The sequence below is a fragment of the Trematomus bernacchii genome, unplaced genomic scaffold, assembly GCF_902827165.1.
Source record: "Trematomus bernacchii unplaced genomic scaffold, fTreBer1.1, whole genome shotgun sequence".
In the NCBI taxonomy this organism is placed as follows: Eukaryota; Metazoa; Chordata; class Actinopteri; order Perciformes; family Nototheniidae; genus Trematomus; species Trematomus bernacchii.
The window spans coordinates 576,065-595,803 of record NW_022987568.1 but is presented as its reverse complement, the minus strand read 5'-3'; the positions used below and the strand labels follow the sequence as shown (position 1 = coordinate 595,803).

General features: G+C 39.6%; 1 protein-coding gene across 1 annotated transcript; it reads right to left on the bottom strand.

The window, feature by feature from the left end:
- Positions 1–401: 401 nt before the first annotated feature.
- eci1 (enoyl-CoA delta isomerase 1) lies at positions 402–7,165 on the bottom strand. The gene is made up of 7 exons (XM_034126102.1): positions 7,020–7,165; positions 6,304–6,429; positions 5,772–5,899; positions 4,836–4,982; positions 3,731–3,852; positions 2,200–2,378; positions 402–1,424 (listed from the first exon to the last, which is right to left on the bottom strand). The coding sequence occupies exons 1-7, from the start codon at positions 7,060–7,062 to the stop codon at positions 1,258–1,260; spliced, it is 912 nt and encodes a 303-aa protein (XP_033981993.1). The 5' UTR covers positions 7,063–7,165; the 3' UTR covers positions 402–1,257.
- Between the last annotated feature and the right edge of the window lie 12,574 nt (positions 7,166–19,739).

The following is a 19,739-nucleotide window of genomic DNA, read 5'->3' as shown; positions in this document are numbered from 1 at the left end:
GAGAGGACTCTTTAAAGTAGAGACACTACATACTGATATACACCTGAATATCAGCAGGAGAGGACTCTTTAAAGTAGAGACACTACATATGATATACACCTGAACATCAGCAGGAGAGGACTCTTTAAAGTAGAGACACTACATACTGATATACACCTGAACATCAGTAGGAGAGGACTCTTTAAAGTAGAGACACTAGATACTGATATACACCTGAACATCAGCAGGAGAGGACTCTTTAAAGTAGAGACACTAGATACTGATATACACCTGAACATCAGCAGGAGAGGACTCTTTAAAGAAGACACTACATATGATATACACCTGAACATCAGCAGGAGAGGACTCTTTAAAGTGTTTTTTCGAGAAAGTAGTGCCAAATTAAAGAAGTAACAATTTTGATTTTGACAATCCATTATTTAATCACACCAAACAGTTCTCTAACCACATGAAATCAGGCTAAAGCACATGTTTTGTACATACATCTCACAGAAGTCCCAGGGTTAATTCCTCACTATTTGTTATGGTTCTTAAAAAGGTAGAGACTAGGCACTTGGTGGAGAACTAGAAAATCATTCACAGTTTGTTTTACTAATGTTGAGTCTATTTCCAAAACATAGCTAACTGTGGGCTGAGGTGGAGTTGCAAGTGTTTTTCATACCGGCTGGATCAAAGATAGGGGTAACTTCAACCCAAATACTTTGACATTTGGAAAGAGAATGTATTTGTCAGTGAATCATTAGCAGTGGTGGAAGAAGTAACCCATTACTGAAGTGAGAGGTCTAAAACAATACTGTACAAGTCATGCATTGTTAGTGTAAATGGCCAAATGTACCAAAACACCCCTATTCCAAATCAAATAGAAAATGACTTAATGTTTATAGATGCTAATTATGTATCCCTTAATTGTCTAATTGATTGATTGACGAAGTCGTTCTTGTAAAATTGTTTGCTAGTTGAATTAATACCATATCTTATAAACCCTTTTTTTTAGGCAAATCTTCGTAAAGCAACTGTAAAATGAACGAATGTACAGTAATAAGTACAGGAGAGACAAGTACCTACATTTTGCACATTCAGTACAATACTTGAGTAAATGTTCTTCTTTACACAATCATTAGGAGTACGTCCATTGGTCGAACCGGTATGAAGGATCTTATCTTGACACCAATAAAAATATGACAGTGAGACCAGATGTGTTTTTATACACAACGTCACCCTAAAGAAAGTATACACGTTATTATTTCCCCTTCTCCTCTAGGCTCTTCTCTTTTTCAGCATCTCCATGTACCCGCCGAGAGACTTCTGGATGGAGTCCTTGGTGATGAAGTTGACAAAGTATTGGATGTCGGACTCTCTGTTGGACGTGAGCTTGTCGATGGTTTTCTTCCTCATCATGGATTTGGTGATCTGCCTGGCATGGTCTGTGAAATGTGGAAATGAAGAGTTAGATCATCCTCAGATCAAGACATAAGGACTAGTGTCTTGGTAGGGAATTACTACCTAATGCTAATATTGCTAGAACTGAGTAGATGTTGCTAGCAGTAGCTATTTTGTAAATACGTGAGGCTTTTATTTTGAAAAACATGCCTCTTTCTTAGCTGCCTGTAAGGATCAGGTAACTCTTTAGGGCTTTTACTTTGAAAACCATGTCTCATCCTTAGCTTCCTGTAATTGTGTCGTTACTTCCTGTGTCTTTTATTTTGAAAACATGCCTCTTACCCAAACTATGTAATAGATATATAGTAACTCTAAAGGACATTTATTTTGAAAAAAAGGCTCATTCCGAGAATCTCTTTAGGATACAGTTACTCTATGGGGCTTTTATTCTCAAAATTAAGCCTCTTCCTTAGCTTCCTGTTACATTTCAGGTAATGTATGGTGCATTTATTTTGAAATACAAGCCTAATTCTGAGCTACCTCTTCCAATACAGTAACTCTGTGGAGCTTTTATTTTGAAATCATGCATCCTCTAGCTATGAGGAGAAAATGTATTTATCCAAGGAGCATGTTGAATAAAATATGGTAATATAAAAAAGGTTAAGAGCATAAAAGGTTAGAATAAAAAATAAATAAAATAAAGGACAGTCAGTAAAATGCGGTGCGGGACAGGAGGTTTTGAGGCTTTTCTAAAATAAAGTGAGAGTGATGCAGAGGTCCCTTTGTTCTCTGGAAGCTGATTTAAATATCCCAACACACCTGGAATAGCCAGCCACCTGCTGATGGTCTGCGTTGCCGCGGCGATGACCTGGTCTTCAGGCTCCAGCTGGTCCACCAGTCCGATCTTCAGAGCATCAGCTGGTTTGTAGAGGAGTCCCAGCTGAAGAGCCATCTCCGTGGTCCGCTGGCCCACCGTGTTCTTCATGGTGTCCATAAACCTGCACACAGTCATCTTCATCATCATCTTCATCATCAGACAGTGTTTCTTAAAGTGGGGGCGCAGAGGCATGACAGGGGGGCGCGAGAGACCAGGAGAAAAAATGTGTATGACGTCGGCATGACCGGCGGAAGTTACACTTAGAAACCGTAGAAACCTATGAGGGCGCTGTAGGGCACAGGTGTGTAATGTACATGTTGAGGATGGAAGGTCAATAGGCGGCGCCAGGGCAGTGCCAGGGGGTGCTGCAGCTCCCCCTAGGATAGCCATAGCATCCCCTAAGCACCCCCAAGAAATGTATGTGTTTTTATTTTTTATGTGTGAAATTCATAATTTGCTAAAATGATTGATTAGAAAATAATATGCTACAGTACAGAACAAGTACTTCTGGGTCTCTGTGTTTCATTCAAGCTCGGCTCTGTGTGTGTGTGGAAGCGAGACATGTTGTTTGCGTGTGCGAGCGTGCAAGCGAGAGAGAGAGAGAGAGAGAGAGAGAGAGAGAGAGAGAGAGAGAGAGAGAGAGAGAGAGAGAGACAGACAGACAGACAGAACCGGAGATTGTTGTTGTTAACATCTGGTACTCAGTTATCTCAGTGGGTCTAAAAAAAAAATCTTCCCGCACTTTACCCCTGCTTACACCTATATGCCGTGAGCTGATTATCGAGCCTTCATTGTAACAGTCGCGGGTACACTGTGTATATGCGTGGGGATTGTTGCAGTAGAAAGTTCCACTGTAGAACATTCCACTGTAGCGCCCGGTACATTAATGGGAAACCCTAAATGTTTGAGCACCCTCTATGAAACGTCAAGCTACCCCACAGCACCCCCAAAATAAATCTCTGGTGCCGCCACTGAGCCTGCAACCCCGTTCTGAAGAAATGTGCAGTGCAGAACAGGCTCATTGCAGCCACTAATGCTGTGATAGGACACACTTACCAAATATCAGTATTTTCTTTCTTTTCATTTTTTTGCAGATTGCAAAGTGGCAAAGTATTATAACTTATCGTTCTAGCAAAGGGATTGCACAATTTCATTTTTTTGAGCACACAGAATTATGGAGCATTGTTTTATTATCACTGTTCTTTCTTTTTTTAAAGGAATGCTCACGTTCATATTGATGTATTTTAATAAATATGAATAAATAATAAATGTATTTTATTATAGATATTAAAATAGCTCTATCTGTGAACATTTTGGTTCAAGGTTTGTATTGGTCATGTGCACATAGCTACAGTGCAGTTATGACGATGAACATCTGAGGTCACAGGCTCCACACAGATAAACAGAAAAATAGTAAAAAAAAAAGTGAAATAGTGAAATTCTGATATTCCAACAGTTCCTATTCCTCCTCACCAGAAAGGAGCCACGATGCCCAGCTGCGTCTCGTTGAGGCCGATGTTGTAGCGAGGGTTATCCGCCATTATCCTGTAGTCACACGTCATGGCCATCAGACAGCCTCCTGCCGGACTGGAGCCCTGAGAGACACATGTTCCATTATTAAACTGATGATGATGTCAAGGCTCCTACTGTGGAAGGAGAGCGTGGAGGAAATTCATATAATGGAAGAAATGACAAATCGACTGAGACTGCATGAAACACAATATGAAGAGAAATGGGAGAAATGGTCAACGTTTAAGATTCAAACCAGCGACAAGGAATACTGACTGACTGAGAGGAACTGTTCTCACAAATGACAATGTGACTCTAAACTGCATTTTATTGATATTATCTCTGTATTTGTATCTATAGTTGTATTGCTCGTGTCCTCACTAACACTAACAGAGTGGATCACATCAGTCCAGCACTGACGTCTTTACACTGGCTTCCAGTCGGCCAAAGAATTGATTTAAAGTACTATTGCTGGTTTTTAAAGCACTGAATGGGTTAGGACCAAATTATTTTAACGATCTCCTGCAGAAGTATGAACCATCCAGGAGTCTCAGGTCTTCAGGGTTAGGGTCTGCTCTCTGCTACAAGAGTCAGAACTAAACATGGAGAAGCAGCTTTCAGTTGTTATGCCCCGACCATCTGGAACAAGCTGCCTGAAGCCTGCAGGTCCGCTGCAACTGTTGATACTTTTAAATCAAGATTGAAAACGTATCTTTTTGACGCAGCATTTGGATGAGTTGTTCACATTCACACTGCAGTTTGGCTTTTATCCATGTATTTTATACCTGTTGTGTTTATTTCATTATCTTTGCTTTTTAAAATGCCTGTCTTTAAATGCCTTTTTATAATGTGCTTCCACTATATTTGTTCTTAAATGTATTTTATTTTATTTTGTAAAGCACTGTGGGTTGCCGTGTGCTGAAAGGTGCTGTGTAAATGAACTTGCCTTGCCTTGCCTATTGCATTGTTTATTTTGTTTGGGTTGTCATGTACGTGCACAGCTGTTGTTGTCATTTTTGTAGATGCTAATGGTGGTGGGTTTTTCTTCAGCGGTGGGTTTTGTACCCACATTGATAGCAGCGACAGTGACCATGTTGGAGCCGTAGAGCTTCAGCCACATCTCCTGAACGGATCTCCAGAACGCTCCACAATGTTCCGGACTCTTCCCGTACATCTCCGTGATGTCCAGCCCGGCGGAGAACACCTTCGGCTGAGCCTGAAGTCACACACTCAGGGTCAATTATCATTGTAAACTGTATGAGGGCTTTTATTTTGAAAAACACGTCTCTTACTGAGCTTCTTGTAAGAATACAGTTACTCTATGGGGCTTTTATTATGAAAAACATGCCTCTTAGTGAGCTTCCAGTAAGGATATAGTAAGTCTATGGGGCTTTTATTTTGAAAAACATGCATCTTCCGTAGATTCCTGCTAGGATACAGCTACTCTATGGGGATTTTATTTTGAAAAACATGCATCTTCTTGAGCTTGCTGAAAGGATAAAGCTTCTCTATGGGGGCTTTATTTTGAAAAACATGCCTCTTGCATTGATTCCTGCCAGGTTACAACTACTCTATGGAGCTTTTATTTAGAAAACATGTCTCTTACTGAGCTTCTTGTAAGGATACAGTTACTCTAAGGGGCTTTTATTTTGAATAAACATGCCTGATCCTGATTCCTGTAAGGATAAAGCTTCTCTATGGGGCTTTTATTTTGAAAAATGTGCCTCTTCCGTATATTCCTGCTCGGATACAGCTACTCCATGGGGCTTTTATTTTGAAAAACATGTCTCTTACTCAGCTTCTTGTAGGTATACGGTTACTCTTCTAATGGGGCTCTTATTTTGAAAAGAATAAGCCTCATCCTGACTCCTGCTAGGATACAGCTACTCTATGGGGCTTTTATTTTGAAAAAAACAAGCGTGTAAGTATCATCAATGTTTGTTTGACACAGAGATTATTTTCTGCAATAATCCAAAGTCTATAGACAGTTTGCTTCCCACTGTACCGAGGTGATGATGAGGCCTCGGCAGCTCTTATCCATCTCCAGCTTCTCCACACTGATGCACAGCTCGGTGAGGAAGTCTAAACTGAGGCTGTTGACCGGAGGACTCTGCATGTGCATCACAGCCACACCTGCGCACACACACACACACACACACACACACACACACACACACACACACACACACACACACACACACACACACACACACACACACACACACACACACACACACACACACACACACACACACACACACACACACACACACACACACACACACACACACACACACACACACACACACACACACACACACACACACACACACACACACACACACACACACACACACACACACACACACACACAGACACACACACACACACACACACACAGGAGGAAATAAAATAAAATACAGGGAATATGTATGGGCAGATTAGGATCTTCAAAGACACATGAAACACATCCCTCAAAAGATGCCCTTTTTTATTTGACCCCGACACACACACACACGATATATTTAAATGTTTACCCGTGCTCTGGTCGAACTCCACTCTGATCTTCGGAGGCGTGGAGTAGTTTCTCTGCTGAGGGACGAGGAGAGGAGACACACACATTCTGATATCACTGCTGCAGGAGGACCGCTGGGAGAGGAGAGCTACACACACACACACACACACACACACGCACACGCACACGCACACGCACACGCACACACACACAGTAAATAATAGTCATTTTAGTCATGTTTTTCCTCAAAAAAATGTAATACAAAAAAATAAATGACATATTTCAAATATAATACTGAATAATAATATTTTTGAATCCTGATGTTTTTCTAACTTTTCTTTCAAGGAAATTCAAGTTCAAGGGCAGAAATAAAAGAGAAACACAGGATAGGACAGGTAAAAGTTCACAGAGATACAATAACAAGTATATATATATAAAAATAACGCCAATAGGAAAAGGTAGAAGTAGTAGTAGTAGTATACATATGTTATAGTCTGGAGAATAATGTCCTTTGGCTGACTCTTCTCTGCAGCTCCTAAACTATCAGATATCTAACCACATATTGCTTTATATATATGACACTAGTCCATATTGCGATGTATCCTCAATACATTAACCTAACAGTCAAATGAAGGATAAAGTCGTAGTGAGATGTGACCTTTGTCCCAGTTGGAGCTAACAGCTAACAGCAGGAGCCATGTTAGATATTCAGTACCTGTGATATGTTCAGACACTTACCCGACAGTCCGCTCCTGCTCCTTAATGCAGCTCTTAAAGCCATGTTGTTTTATTTTATGGTTAAAATAAATATGAAGCTTCTTAAACTTCCTCCAGTCTGCAGCTCCGAGGCTCTTCTTCTTCTTCTGATGAGTGTTTTGCAGCAGCTGGAGAGAGCATTAGTGCCCCCTGCTGCTGCGGAGGACAGAGGACATGCTGGCCCTTAAAACTGTACTATAATAATAAATACAAATAAATAATATAATTAAATAATTTAAAAAAGTGTTATATCAATAAATAAAAAATATATAATAATAATGCTAATTGAACCCTAATGTTTTTTTTCAAAAACAAATGTAAATCTTTAATACTAATACATAGAATTAATACTAATACTAATATGAATACAACATTATGATCTAATAACAATTGTAACCCAAAGGTTTTGAAGTAAAAAACGAACGTTCAATTATAATGAACATACACATAATAATATACAATTAATTATGCAAAAATAATAATAAAAACTTGACCTTATGTTTGCAAAAAAAAAGAAAAGTATAATTTTAATAAAAAAAATATATAAATGAGAATAATAATACAAATTCTGTTAATATTAACTACTAACCCTAACCCTAACCCACTAAAGTAAATAAATGATAAATTTAAAGGTAGGGTAGGTAAGTTTGAGAAACCGGCTCGAGATACACTTTTTGTTATATTCCATGGAATGCTCTTAACATCCCGATAGCAATGAATATCTGAAGTGCTTTGACAAAAAATACATAAAAAAATTTCATCTGTGGAAGCTGTAATACTGTAAAAAGCACGACCAGTCATTTTAGCCGGCCCAGCTAAAATAACTGGATGGCCTACCTGCCTGTCAGCCTTCCATCTGTGCACAAACTTATCTCGTGCCCTCATTGGTCATGTGCGCGTTCGTGTGTTGGAGGAGGGGCTCTGTAAGGAAGTGGGAGATTTTCTCCGGTTGTGTATTTTCAAATTCTAGCGCACTCGAGCTGGTTTCTCCAAAATGACCTACCCCACCTTTAAGTATATTAATATAATAGTGTTTAGTCCTTGTTCCCTAATGGAAAAGCTACTGAACTGCCTGATTGAAATACACTGAGGGAAACAGCCATGATGGCTTTACTGTTAATTGAGCCGTAGTTTTAAATCGTCCCACTATAAACTGTGTGTTAGTTTACCTTTAAGAACGCAGCAGTGTTCACCGCTTGTCAGGTGACGACAACAAACAATCCAGCTCACCTGTCTCTTCAGTAAACACCTGTCCTCTGTACATTAGCAGTGTTTTATTTTACTGCAGGGCCAACGTTAGCCGGAGTTTAAGATCTGTACAGTGTTTAAACATGTTATGAGCTCTGCTGCTCCTCTAAGATATACTTTATTGATCTCAATTTGGGAAATATAGTTGTTACAGCCGACTTTAGTTTAGCTAGCCGATGGGAGCCTGGATGTAGCGCAGTGTCTCGGCCTTAGATGGAGACCAGCCTCGCCTGATCTTCGCTGTCCACTCACTGTGGGAAGGGTCCTCAAGAGTCCTCTCCACTTTCAGAGGAAGGGTCAGAGGAACTCACGTCAGACTCCAGAGAGCATTCAGTCCTGCAGCTCGCTGGCAGATTAAAGCTGCACGGCCATTTCTAAAGTCTCTTCTGCACTGAAATGCTTCTTCATTTGAGATCCTTCTCTTTGCTCCAGGTCTTTCTCCTTCTCTGCTCACTAATGAAATAAGCCCTCTGTCAAACTGCATGTTTACCTTTGGTGCACAACTGTTAGTGTGCATAAACAAACTAAAGGTTGTTTATTTTGTATTGGAGTAATCAAGCAAAGACACATGAAACGCATCCCTCAAAAGTTGCCCTTTATTTAACCCTGAAATGATCAGTGCATAAGTTACAGATACACACACACAGATACACAGATACACAGATATACACACACCCCTCTTGGGCCCCTGGTAGTCACAGGGCTCCATAATATAACTGGCAAAAACACAAGCATGTCATGCATCAGCCTATAATGGGAAAATGGTTGAATCTGGTGAAATACAGCAAACATTTCACTACTTTTCTACTAAATGAAATACAGACTTTACAGAATGCACGGTGTTGTACTGCAATAGCAGTTAGAAGAAAAACAATGGGTTTTAATGGAAGTCAATGAGGCATGTTTGGCCTTGAAGGAGTCCAGAGGGAGTATCTGACACTACATACAAAATACTAATGCAATCAAATCAATTGTGTTCCTAATCTCTGACATATTCAAGACTCTAATGAATATCAAAGCCCCCTACGAATTAATTAATTATTATATGGGAAATAATTAATGTGTTGTGATGAATAATGAAATAATTCAAATAGTTAACAGGTGTTTAAAGGGTTAAAATCCTGAAAATGATTGAATGTTTGTTAGTTTTGAGGAAGTTTTAAGTTTTTAAGTGATTTATGAAAAAAAGCAGAATAAAATATTGATGAATGATTATGATAATATGATTTAAAAACATGTAAGAGTACAAGACATTGGATTTAAAAAAATTGAGAAAAATATGCAAAAAGGCCTAAGGGAGGCATAATCGTTAATCTGCTTGTAAAGTGTAAATAAGGATTTATAGAATATGATTTTATGACTTTAAAATGACAGTGGATGCATTTATCAGAGCTGCAATATTTAAATGTTACTATCACGTTAAGCTCTTGTGATTAATTCTGCAGAAAACATTACATCATACATTTTGAGGAAAAATGACTGAAATAATCAATCTGTTTAAATTCAGCGTCGTCATGCTAATTCACCAGAAAAACACTGTTATATTTACTGGTTTCAAATGTATTTTCTCTGTGAATTATAACAGTTTAAAGTGTAAAATGTACATGTTCGCTGTATTTCTTTTTAACAGTGTTTCAGCAGTTCAGGTTTTCTTTGTTGTTTTGGAATACGCTCTGATCAGATGTTCACTGCAAAATGCATCTTTCCTTTGGGACCTTTCTCCTCGTGGACCTGGAAGATAAACAGGAAAACACTTTTATGAAATCACCAACAATCACTTCATACAGAGGTCTCATACATGTAGTGACTCTGCTACTGATAACATCTGCTCTGTGAATCACTTCCTGATATTTATATTCCTCAACGTTCCCAGAGCTGGACTTTTGAATACAAGTATTAATATTTATATACTTATACAATATATGTACTTAATATGTAACAGTTCCTCAGGAATCGCCTAAACCACTAGACCTATGTTTTATATCTTGTTGAATCATCCAAAATGTTTCAGATACATTTGAATGTATTCTGAGGGGTTGAGACTGGAAAAGGTTGAGAACCACTGCTGTATAGCATCTTACACGTAGAGGCCCCCTCCTCGTTATCAGGTACATCCTTCCCATCAGTCATATCCTCCGCCAACATGGCATCGATTTCCCCTGCTACATCACAGCCACCACCCACTCCACCCTCTCCGCCTGCCTTACAGATCATAAACTATGGATGCAAAAGAAACTTCCTCCAACTCAATAAATCACAAATATGAATGTGCCTGGATTCCCTCACCTGCTCTGCCCACTGATTCTCACTCACCATTGACAGCTCAAAGTCGACCCCTCCACCCAGATCTGAAACCTCTGTGTCAACTCACCTGATCACCAAACTGCCTTTTTCCAACTCAAGAACATCGCCCTCCTCCGACCTTCCCTCTGTTTTTCTGCTGCTGAAACCCTCACCCTCGCCCTCATCACCTCCAGACTCGAGTACTGTAATAGCATCCTCTCCGGTTCTACGTCCAGAACTCCCCCGCCCGCCTGCTCACCTCCACCCACCGCCGAGACCACGTCACTCCGGTCCTCCACCCATGTCATAATTCCGCCAATCTGAATGACTGTGTTTGTTAAATGTGACTTTTGTAAAGCGTCTTTGTGTGTCTTGAAAAGCGCTATATAAATTAAATGTATTATTATTATTATTATTATTATTATTATTATTATATTAAATACAAATACATATTTTTAAAGAAGTGTTTGGTCCTGTTATAGGATTACCTGTCTGAAGATTCAGGTGTGTTTTCAGATGGGAAGGAAACTGGAGCCTGGAATTATGAAAGGTACAAAGTGAGTTATTGTAAAACAAAATCCAGTTCATTTTGAGACAAAAATCTAAAATTCAAATGAGTCTAGATCCTGTCAGCTCATCGTTGATTTCCAACGGGTAAGTAACCGGTTAACATGTCACGTAGTGCTGAGCCATGTCCACTACTGTAGATCACAAAACAGTAGCCAATCACAGCACAGTATTACAAGCCAATAGGGCTGTGCAATTAATCGTATTTTAATCGCAATTACGATTTTGGCCTGCCACAATTACAAAAACAACATGATCGAAAGATTATTTTGCTTTGCTAGGTTGTGACGGTGCACTACAACATATTTGATCTAATTCATTCTAGTCTAATTTATTTTTATTTATCATATTTATATATGTTTAGTAGCTTGTGGAAGTGCGCTCCAAAATATTTGTTGATCTTGTTTATTGGTATTTATTATTTTGATATTATTTATTTAAAGGTAAGTTTGAGAAACCGGCTCGAGATCGCTAGAATTTGAAAATACACAACCGGAGAAAATCTGCCACTTCCTTACAGAGCCCCTCCTCCAACACACACGAACGCGCACATGACCAATGAGGGCACGAGATAAGTTTGTGCACCGATGGAAGGCTGACAGGCAGGTAGGCCATCCAGTTATTTTAGCCGGGCCGGCTCAGATGATTGGTCGTACTTTTTACAGTACTACAGCTTCCACAGATGACATTTTTTTATGAATTTTTTGTCAAAGCACTTCAGATATTCATTGCTATCGGGATGTTAAGAGCATTCCATGGAATATAACAAAAAGTGTATCTCGAGCCGGTTTCTCAAACTTACCTACCCCACCTTTAAATGTATCATTTATTTAATTTATTTTTGTATTGGTTTTTCAGTTGAATTATATGTTTAGGGTAATCAACAGTTAAAAATATACTGTTCAAATTATTATTTGTTTTAAAGTTCAATAAATGGATGTTTTCAAAGTCAATGAATAATCTAATTTAATAATCGTGATATCAATTATTGACCAAAATAATCGTGATTATGATTTTTGCCATAATCGAGCAGCCCTACAAGCCAATCAGAGTTACAGCCAATCACAGCACAGTAGCACCAGCCAATCAGAGTTACAGCCTATCACATTACAGTAACACCAGCCAATCACAGCCCATTGGGGCGGGACATTGCTCACAGCAGATGAGCTGATATATAATTAAATGTATTCCTACCAAAACAAATTCCTTACATGTCAAAAACCTAACTGGCAACAAACTGAATCCTAACTCTGATACGAGTTGGTAAATTAAACTTCTGCAGAATGATGGTGACAAATCTTTGTTCAAGAAAAGCTTTCAGTGCAATTGTTTGTTTTTATGGAAGATAAACTGTCAGTTTGTTTAATATTGAGGACAGAAAGTCTCTCATCATTCTTGATCATTTTCCAAAATGCCTCCTCGCTCCTCTTCACGTCTCAAACACCTAATAAATAAACTGTGAACAAATCAAACCTGAGCTGCAGATTTCTCTGGATCCCAGAAAAACACTGACTAATAACTACATTTTAATCAGTGGTGAAACCTCATCAATAAACTCCACACGGTGCAGCTGCTCCTCTCTCACCTCTCTGTCTGTCTTCACTTCCTGTTCCACAGCAGAGTCACCTGATGGAGGGAAGAAGTGACAGAGAAAAGACATCAATAATAATAAAGCTTTAACAAAGAGAAACATTAGAATCCAAAATGATTGAGAGAGCTGTAACAAGATGGAATTAAAACATGTTTCTGTTGAACCTTTTAGGATCAGAGTTTAATGGTTTGATGAATGGAGGATATGGTTTCAGTACTCACAGGTCTTCTGGATCTTGGCTGTGATCGTCTCCTCGTTGATCCTGTAGGGATAAACACAACTCAACTGTTTTGGTTCCAGTTTAAAATAAGAGTTTGTTCTTTGAGTTAGTCAGCTCCAGAGTCCTGACTGATCTAAGGCTTTACATCCCATCATATCTTCTCTGCAAACACTACGACTGACTGCTCTCAGCTGCATCACAGGGAATAACTGCTCAGTAATCTAACAGTATTCAAAACAAAACAGACTATCTTTTTCACTCTGCTGTAAAATCCAATGACTATAAGAAAGTTCCTTACTAACTAAATGTGGCTTTGCTTACAATATATTGTTTTTAGAAGAATAAAAGGAAGAGCCTGCAGTCAGTGGGTAACATCACTGACTTGTTGTGATCCCAGTGAGAGAAACACCTCCCTGTGTTTAATACAAAACTGCTGAACCAGCAGAGACCCCTTACTGACCTGAGAGTCTCCAGTCTGCAGTCTGGGCTCTCCAGAAGATCACTCAGCGGCTCCACTCCTGAATCCTGCAGATAGTTGTCTCTCAGGTCCAGATCTCTCAGATGGATGTTGGACTTCAGAGCTGAGGCCAGAGCAGAACAGCTGATCTCCGACAAACTGCAGCCTCTCAATCTGAATAAAGAAAACATGATGTAACTTTAGAAAACAATGTTCCTGTTTGAAATAACTCCAGGTTTAATAATCTGTTCAGAGCTGAAGAAGGTTAGAAAGTGGAAACTCCAAACAGGTAAAAACTGTAAGAGACAAAAAGTGAAAAGATCTCTCATTAATATGAAAGACAACGTGCTTCTCCTTCAATAATAAAGAGGTGACTTCACATCAGAAACTCTGCTCCATCTACATAAACTCATGATGTGCAGCCAGACCAATCAAACCCACAGAAACTGATTCAACTCAAGATCACAACGTTTACAAAGATCACAAATATTTCAGGATGAGTTTTGAAGAAATGTGAAGAAAAACATCCAGAATATTAATTTGAGGAATAGTGGAGTCATCAAATCACAGCATCTTCAGTTAGAACTATTCAGTCAGTAAAAGTAATGTAGCTTCAGAAAACTGAAAAATATTAGATGTTTAGGAGTTTTAATAGAAATATGTACTTGTTGTATTTTGTATATCATTTATTTAAGGCATGCTGCAGAATATAAGACGAGTCTCAGGTGTTTGAGATGAGTGAATTATGCAGGGTAGGATAGTTAGCATTAAGATACTCAGTGAGGATCAGAGTGATATCAGCCTGATGTCTGCAGCTCAGAGTCAACACAACTCTCTTCATCTCAGCACAGAAGTAAAAGATGGAGAACTGACCTGAGAGTCTCCAGTCTGCAGTCTGGACTCTCCAGAAGATCTCTCAGCAGCTCCACTCCTGAATCCTGCAGAGTGTTGTGACTCAGGTCCAGAACTCTCAGATGGATGTTGGACTTCAGAGCTGAGATCAGAGCAGAACAGCTGATCTCTGACAAGCTGCAGCCCCAAAGTCTGAATAAAGAAAACATGATGTAACTTTAGAAAACAGTGTTCCTTTTTTCAAATAAGTGAAGGTTTAATAATCTGTTCAGAGCTGAAGAAGGTTTTAATGTCAACAATGATGTAGAAACAAATCCCTAATAATCCAAGCTCAAACTCTGCAGCAGTTTTTCTCATCAGATCTTTACAAACTCCTTCATCTCCCTCAAAGATCATCTGTCAGGGTTTGGAAGGAAGGGAGAACCCAAACCCAGCAAAAAACAAACAAGAGGTCAAGTAGTTAAACAACAAGCGAGCTTTAATCCACCAAAAAGCAGATTACCAAAACAACAAGGACAAACGTAACATGCACACACCGGGGAACAGGAACCAAACCAGGAACACAACGACGACCCAACAAGAAGCACAAGGGAAGACAAGACTAAGCTACGTCTCACTTCTCTTAACTTCCATCCCAGCGTCTTAGACCCTTCCTCCAGGGATGCACAGAGAGACGCTGTGGGTCGATCTCAAGTTACTTATTTTTCATTTCCTCGCTCCTCTGTATCACCGGAAGTGGATTATTTTGCGCCATCTTGAGGAGCGTCCCATTGCCCTTATTTGTGCCCGGAGGATCAAGGATCGAGGAACCACCGGACCATCCTCCGGTGAAATCCTCAGCCACTCGCTCCGCCCCCTTACTGTGTATCGCTCACTGATTGGACGATGCAGTGCATGCACTGATCTGATGCTTCTTAGCATGAGAGCAGTTTCCCAGCGGAGTGAAGAAAACAGATGAAACTCACGGGACTCACTCCTCAGTTTATACTGTGTTTTGTTTCAATGAATGCATCATTCAGTTACAAATATGTGATATATCTGAACAACAAAGTGGACAAAAATCATTTTATTCATTTATTGGAAACATTTTTCATGATCTCCAATTTTTATTATGAACACAATACAATTCAAAGAGAGACAGATTTAATGTCTGTCAGCAGGAACAGCTTTTTCCGTTTTACATTTTTATTTATTGTCATTTCCATTCAGTCACAGCTGAGACATGAATTATGTGATTTGTCTCAGTTTAACAGCCAACACAATTGTAGTGCCGTTACTTCATGTTATTTGTATGCCTAACAATACCGTTACGATAATGCAACCTCTGTTCACAATTATTTAAGCCACAATATTTCTGTTGTGCTTTCTCTTCTCTCAATTATTTTCTTTCTATTGTGCACTCAAATAAATATTAAACTATTGTTTGTTTATACATTTTAAGAATGGCTGTTCTTATTTTATTTATTGGGGTCTACAACAGCAGGTGGGGGGGGGGTAGTCCCTCCCACCAGGGAAGCATGGAGAGACGCCCTGGGACTAAGACGCAAGGAAAAGACGCAAGTGAGGGACGCAAGGATGGAAGTTAAGAAGTGAGACGCAGATAAGGAAACCACGAGAAGGGAGAAGAAGCAGGGAAATGAGTTTTAAGAGCAATGGGACGTCCTTTCCTCCGGAGCGTCACGTGAAGCGACGCCCGTTTTTGATGACGCCGCACAGCTGATCGTCTGACACACACAGTGGCGACTGGTCATTAGGGGCAGGTGGGGCACAGCCCCACCTAGTGTCAGCAGAAAGTATTACAAATAATGATTACAAAAATGCAAAAAAAAAAAAAAATAAATATATAAAATATATTTTAAGATCATGTTTAATCATCTGATTCGTCTGTACATTGCTGTTTTAGTCTGTGTTCTTCTAATTAGTGTGTCTACAGTCACAGTGTGTGCCTATTGAGCTGTTTAGAGCCATGTGGGACAAAACCTGATTATGCCCCTTCCTCTCGCTGTGAAGTCAACGGTGACTGTAAAAACTTCACTGCGCATGCTCAGAGTATTTTGTAATGAAATGTGTGTGGCAAAAAAATAATGACCAGAGGGGCATGGAGCTACCATCCCCACCATACGTCATCTCAAATCATTCAGAGCTGATTGGCTGTAAGTACGTGTGCCGCGAAAAGTGTGGTGTGTGAAGAGGAGATGAGAGAGCTGCAGGGGCGCGTCCTAAAACCAGGAAGTAAGCTGCGCTTGGCTTCCCTCGACAAAAAAGCAATGAGGTTTCTCCATAGGATTTTAGAAAATAGCTCGAAATAAGATCTGTGGGAAACGTACCTGTTAGATAAATGCACGTTTTGATCAGCCGGATAACATCCACATGTCTACCCTACTTATATAATTTTTTTATCATAAATCTATGGATTAGATTTATGATAGACTTTTGAAACTACAAGAACATAAGGAGGACTTTTACAAAAAAGTAATAGAAATGTTTGTCCAGAAGGATAGGAAAATGGACTTCATCTTCAAGTCAAGGTAAGACCGCCATTTTATTGAAAATGGGATCTTACTAAGAGAGAACAATTCAATATTTAAATGATAAAATGACATTTTTTGGGTATCCTTTTGTTGAACTGTCTGTTTAAAATTAATCGAAGCATCAGACAAAAAAAGCTTTTGAAAATAATATTATATTTTGGTTTAGGTCAAAATATAATATTTGTAAACCTGAAGAGTCAGTGCCAGTGCCTCACCAGCCATGAACCTCACTGCACGTCACTGCAGAAGCTTATATATAGACATCTAAGTTTTTTGTGCCCCACCACTTTTGTACATATAAAAACGCCACTGGACACACACAAACACCCCCCCCCCCCCCCCCTGCTGTTGTAGACCCAAATAAATAAAATAAGAACAGCCATTCTTAAAATGTACAAACAAACAATAGTTTAATATTTATTTGAGTGCACAATAGAAAGAAAATAATTGAGAGAAGAGAAAGCACAACAGAAATATTGTGGCTTAAATAATTGTGAACAGAGGTTGCATTATCGTAACGGTATTGTTAGGCATGCGCTGCATTGTCCAATCAGTGAGCGATACACAGTAAGGGGGCGGGGAGAGTGGCTGAGGATTTCACCAGAGGATGGTCTGGTGGTTCCTCGATTATCGCTCCTCCGGCACAAATAAGGGCAATGGGACGCTCCTCAAGATGGCGCAAAAAAAATCAACTTCCGGTGATACCGAGGAGCGAGGAAATGAAAAATAAGTAACTTGAGATCGACCCAAAGACACAATACTAATCACAAGACCAGACACAGCTGGGGAGGGCAAGCAGAAACACAAGGGCAACTGGTGAACACATTCAGGCAATCACTGGGAAACTAAAGACAGGAAGTAAAACTAGAAAAACAAGATGTAATACATTTCAAAATAAAAAAATTAAAAAAATAGACCATGACATCATCAGTACTGACAGCATCTTCACCGACTCATGGAGCACAGAGTGAGTCTGTGGAAGCTGAATCTGATCTTTGTTATTCTGATCAATAAGCAAAAACTGAAAAAAAAACGTTTTAAATGTATTTGTTCACGGGCAAAATCTACAAATCATAAATAACGAGAACAAATATATAATTATAATAATGAGATTAATATTATCTTTATTATATCCAGTTATTGAACTCACGTGAGAGTCTCCAGTCTGCAGTTTGGACTCTTTAGTCCAGAACTCAGCAGCTCCACTCCTGAATCCTTCAGCTTGTTGAGACTCAGGTTCAGATCTCTCAGATGGGAGGGGTCAGACTTCAGAGCAGAGGCCACGACTTCAAAGAGAGTCTCTGAGAGTCTACAGCCAGTAAGTCTGTCACACAAATATTACAAAAAGTGTTAGCATAAAAGGGAGAACTAGATCTTTGGACTTCTACTTTTACTTAAGTAAAATATCTGAGTACTTCTACTTTTACTAAAGTAGAATATCTGAGTACTTCTCCCACCTCTGCACACCTGACGTTGTAACGTTACTTGTAATCGAGGTATGGGGTTATATATGTCTCAATAATATTTGTGTGTAAATGTGTGAACATGTAAATGTAAAACACCTTCCACAGGTGCATTCAAACGATTTGCAAACTCACAAAAAAAAGTGCAAATGTAAAACGGATCTGCAAATACGCAACATGTTTTCAAAAATGAAAGAAAAGATCTGTGAATACTATAATTAGTTTACAAATAAACAAAAGGAATTTGTGAGTGTCTCTCTAACATTGACAACTTTCGATCAGGCATTTGTGAATCCATTTTGTATTTGTCGACCAAAAATGCGCTTGTGGATCGTCTTTTTACACACACTGAGTTTTGACACAAACTTTCCGCCGGTCTCGGCTAAAATGTGTCAATCGGTTATTTTCAGAAACCACGTGATGGCCTGCTGATGAAGACATTTCCGCATTTCATGGTTTCAAAGTAACTAGAAAGATAGATAGGTAGATAGATAGATAGATAGTTAATTCATCACACATATTTAAACTCTTAAACATTGTGGTAAAAACAGATGTGATGACAAACAAACTGAATGATCTATGAATGACTGCATTCACTGATAACTGTAACATACTGCTGTATGTTGTGATCACATGCTGCTGTGAGAACACCTCTAAAGGCCTTCATTTGTTTGACAAGGAATATGAAGAGAACTACAAACTGTAAAAGGTAACAATTATTATAACTAGAATAACTGATATTTGAAGATGTAAACTTCTGATCGAGTGTATAAAGTTAATCACATCTGGACTCACGTGGCCTTCCTGCAGTTCCTCACAGCTGGAAGCAGTCTCCGTCGTCCCTCATCTGATGTGTTGTACTTCTCCAGGTCCAACTCATCCAGAACCTCCTCTGACATCTGCAGCATGTAGGCCAGAGCAGAGCAGTGGATCACAGAGAGTTCCTTTGATCTGTTCTCTGACTTCAGGAACTCTGTGATCTCCTGATGTACTGAGAGGTCGTTAATCTCTGTCAGACAGTGGAAGATGTTGATGCTCCTGCCAGGAGAGATTTTATCACTTCTCATCTCCTTCAGGTTGTTGATGGCTCTCAGGATGATCTTTGGACGGTTGTCTGTGCGACCCAGCAGGCCTCCTAGGAGTCTCTGGTTGGACTCCAGAGAGAGGCCGTGGAGAAAGCGGACAAACAGGTCCAGGTGGCCATTTTTACTTCTGAGGGATTTCTTCATGGCTTCCTTTAAGAAGGCATCCAGGGATGGGTAATCCTGATCACTGCCATCACCTAAGTAATAGTCACAGTCTCCCTGCAGGAAGTCCTGCAGTACCTCTGTGTCTCTGTTGGTGTAACAGTGCAACATGTAGACTGCAGCCAGGAACTCCTGAATGCTCAGATGAACAAAGCAGTAGACTGTTTTCTGGAAGACCACTCTCTCTCTTTTGAAGATCTGTGTACAAACTCCTGAGTGCACCAAGGCCTCGGTGACATCAAG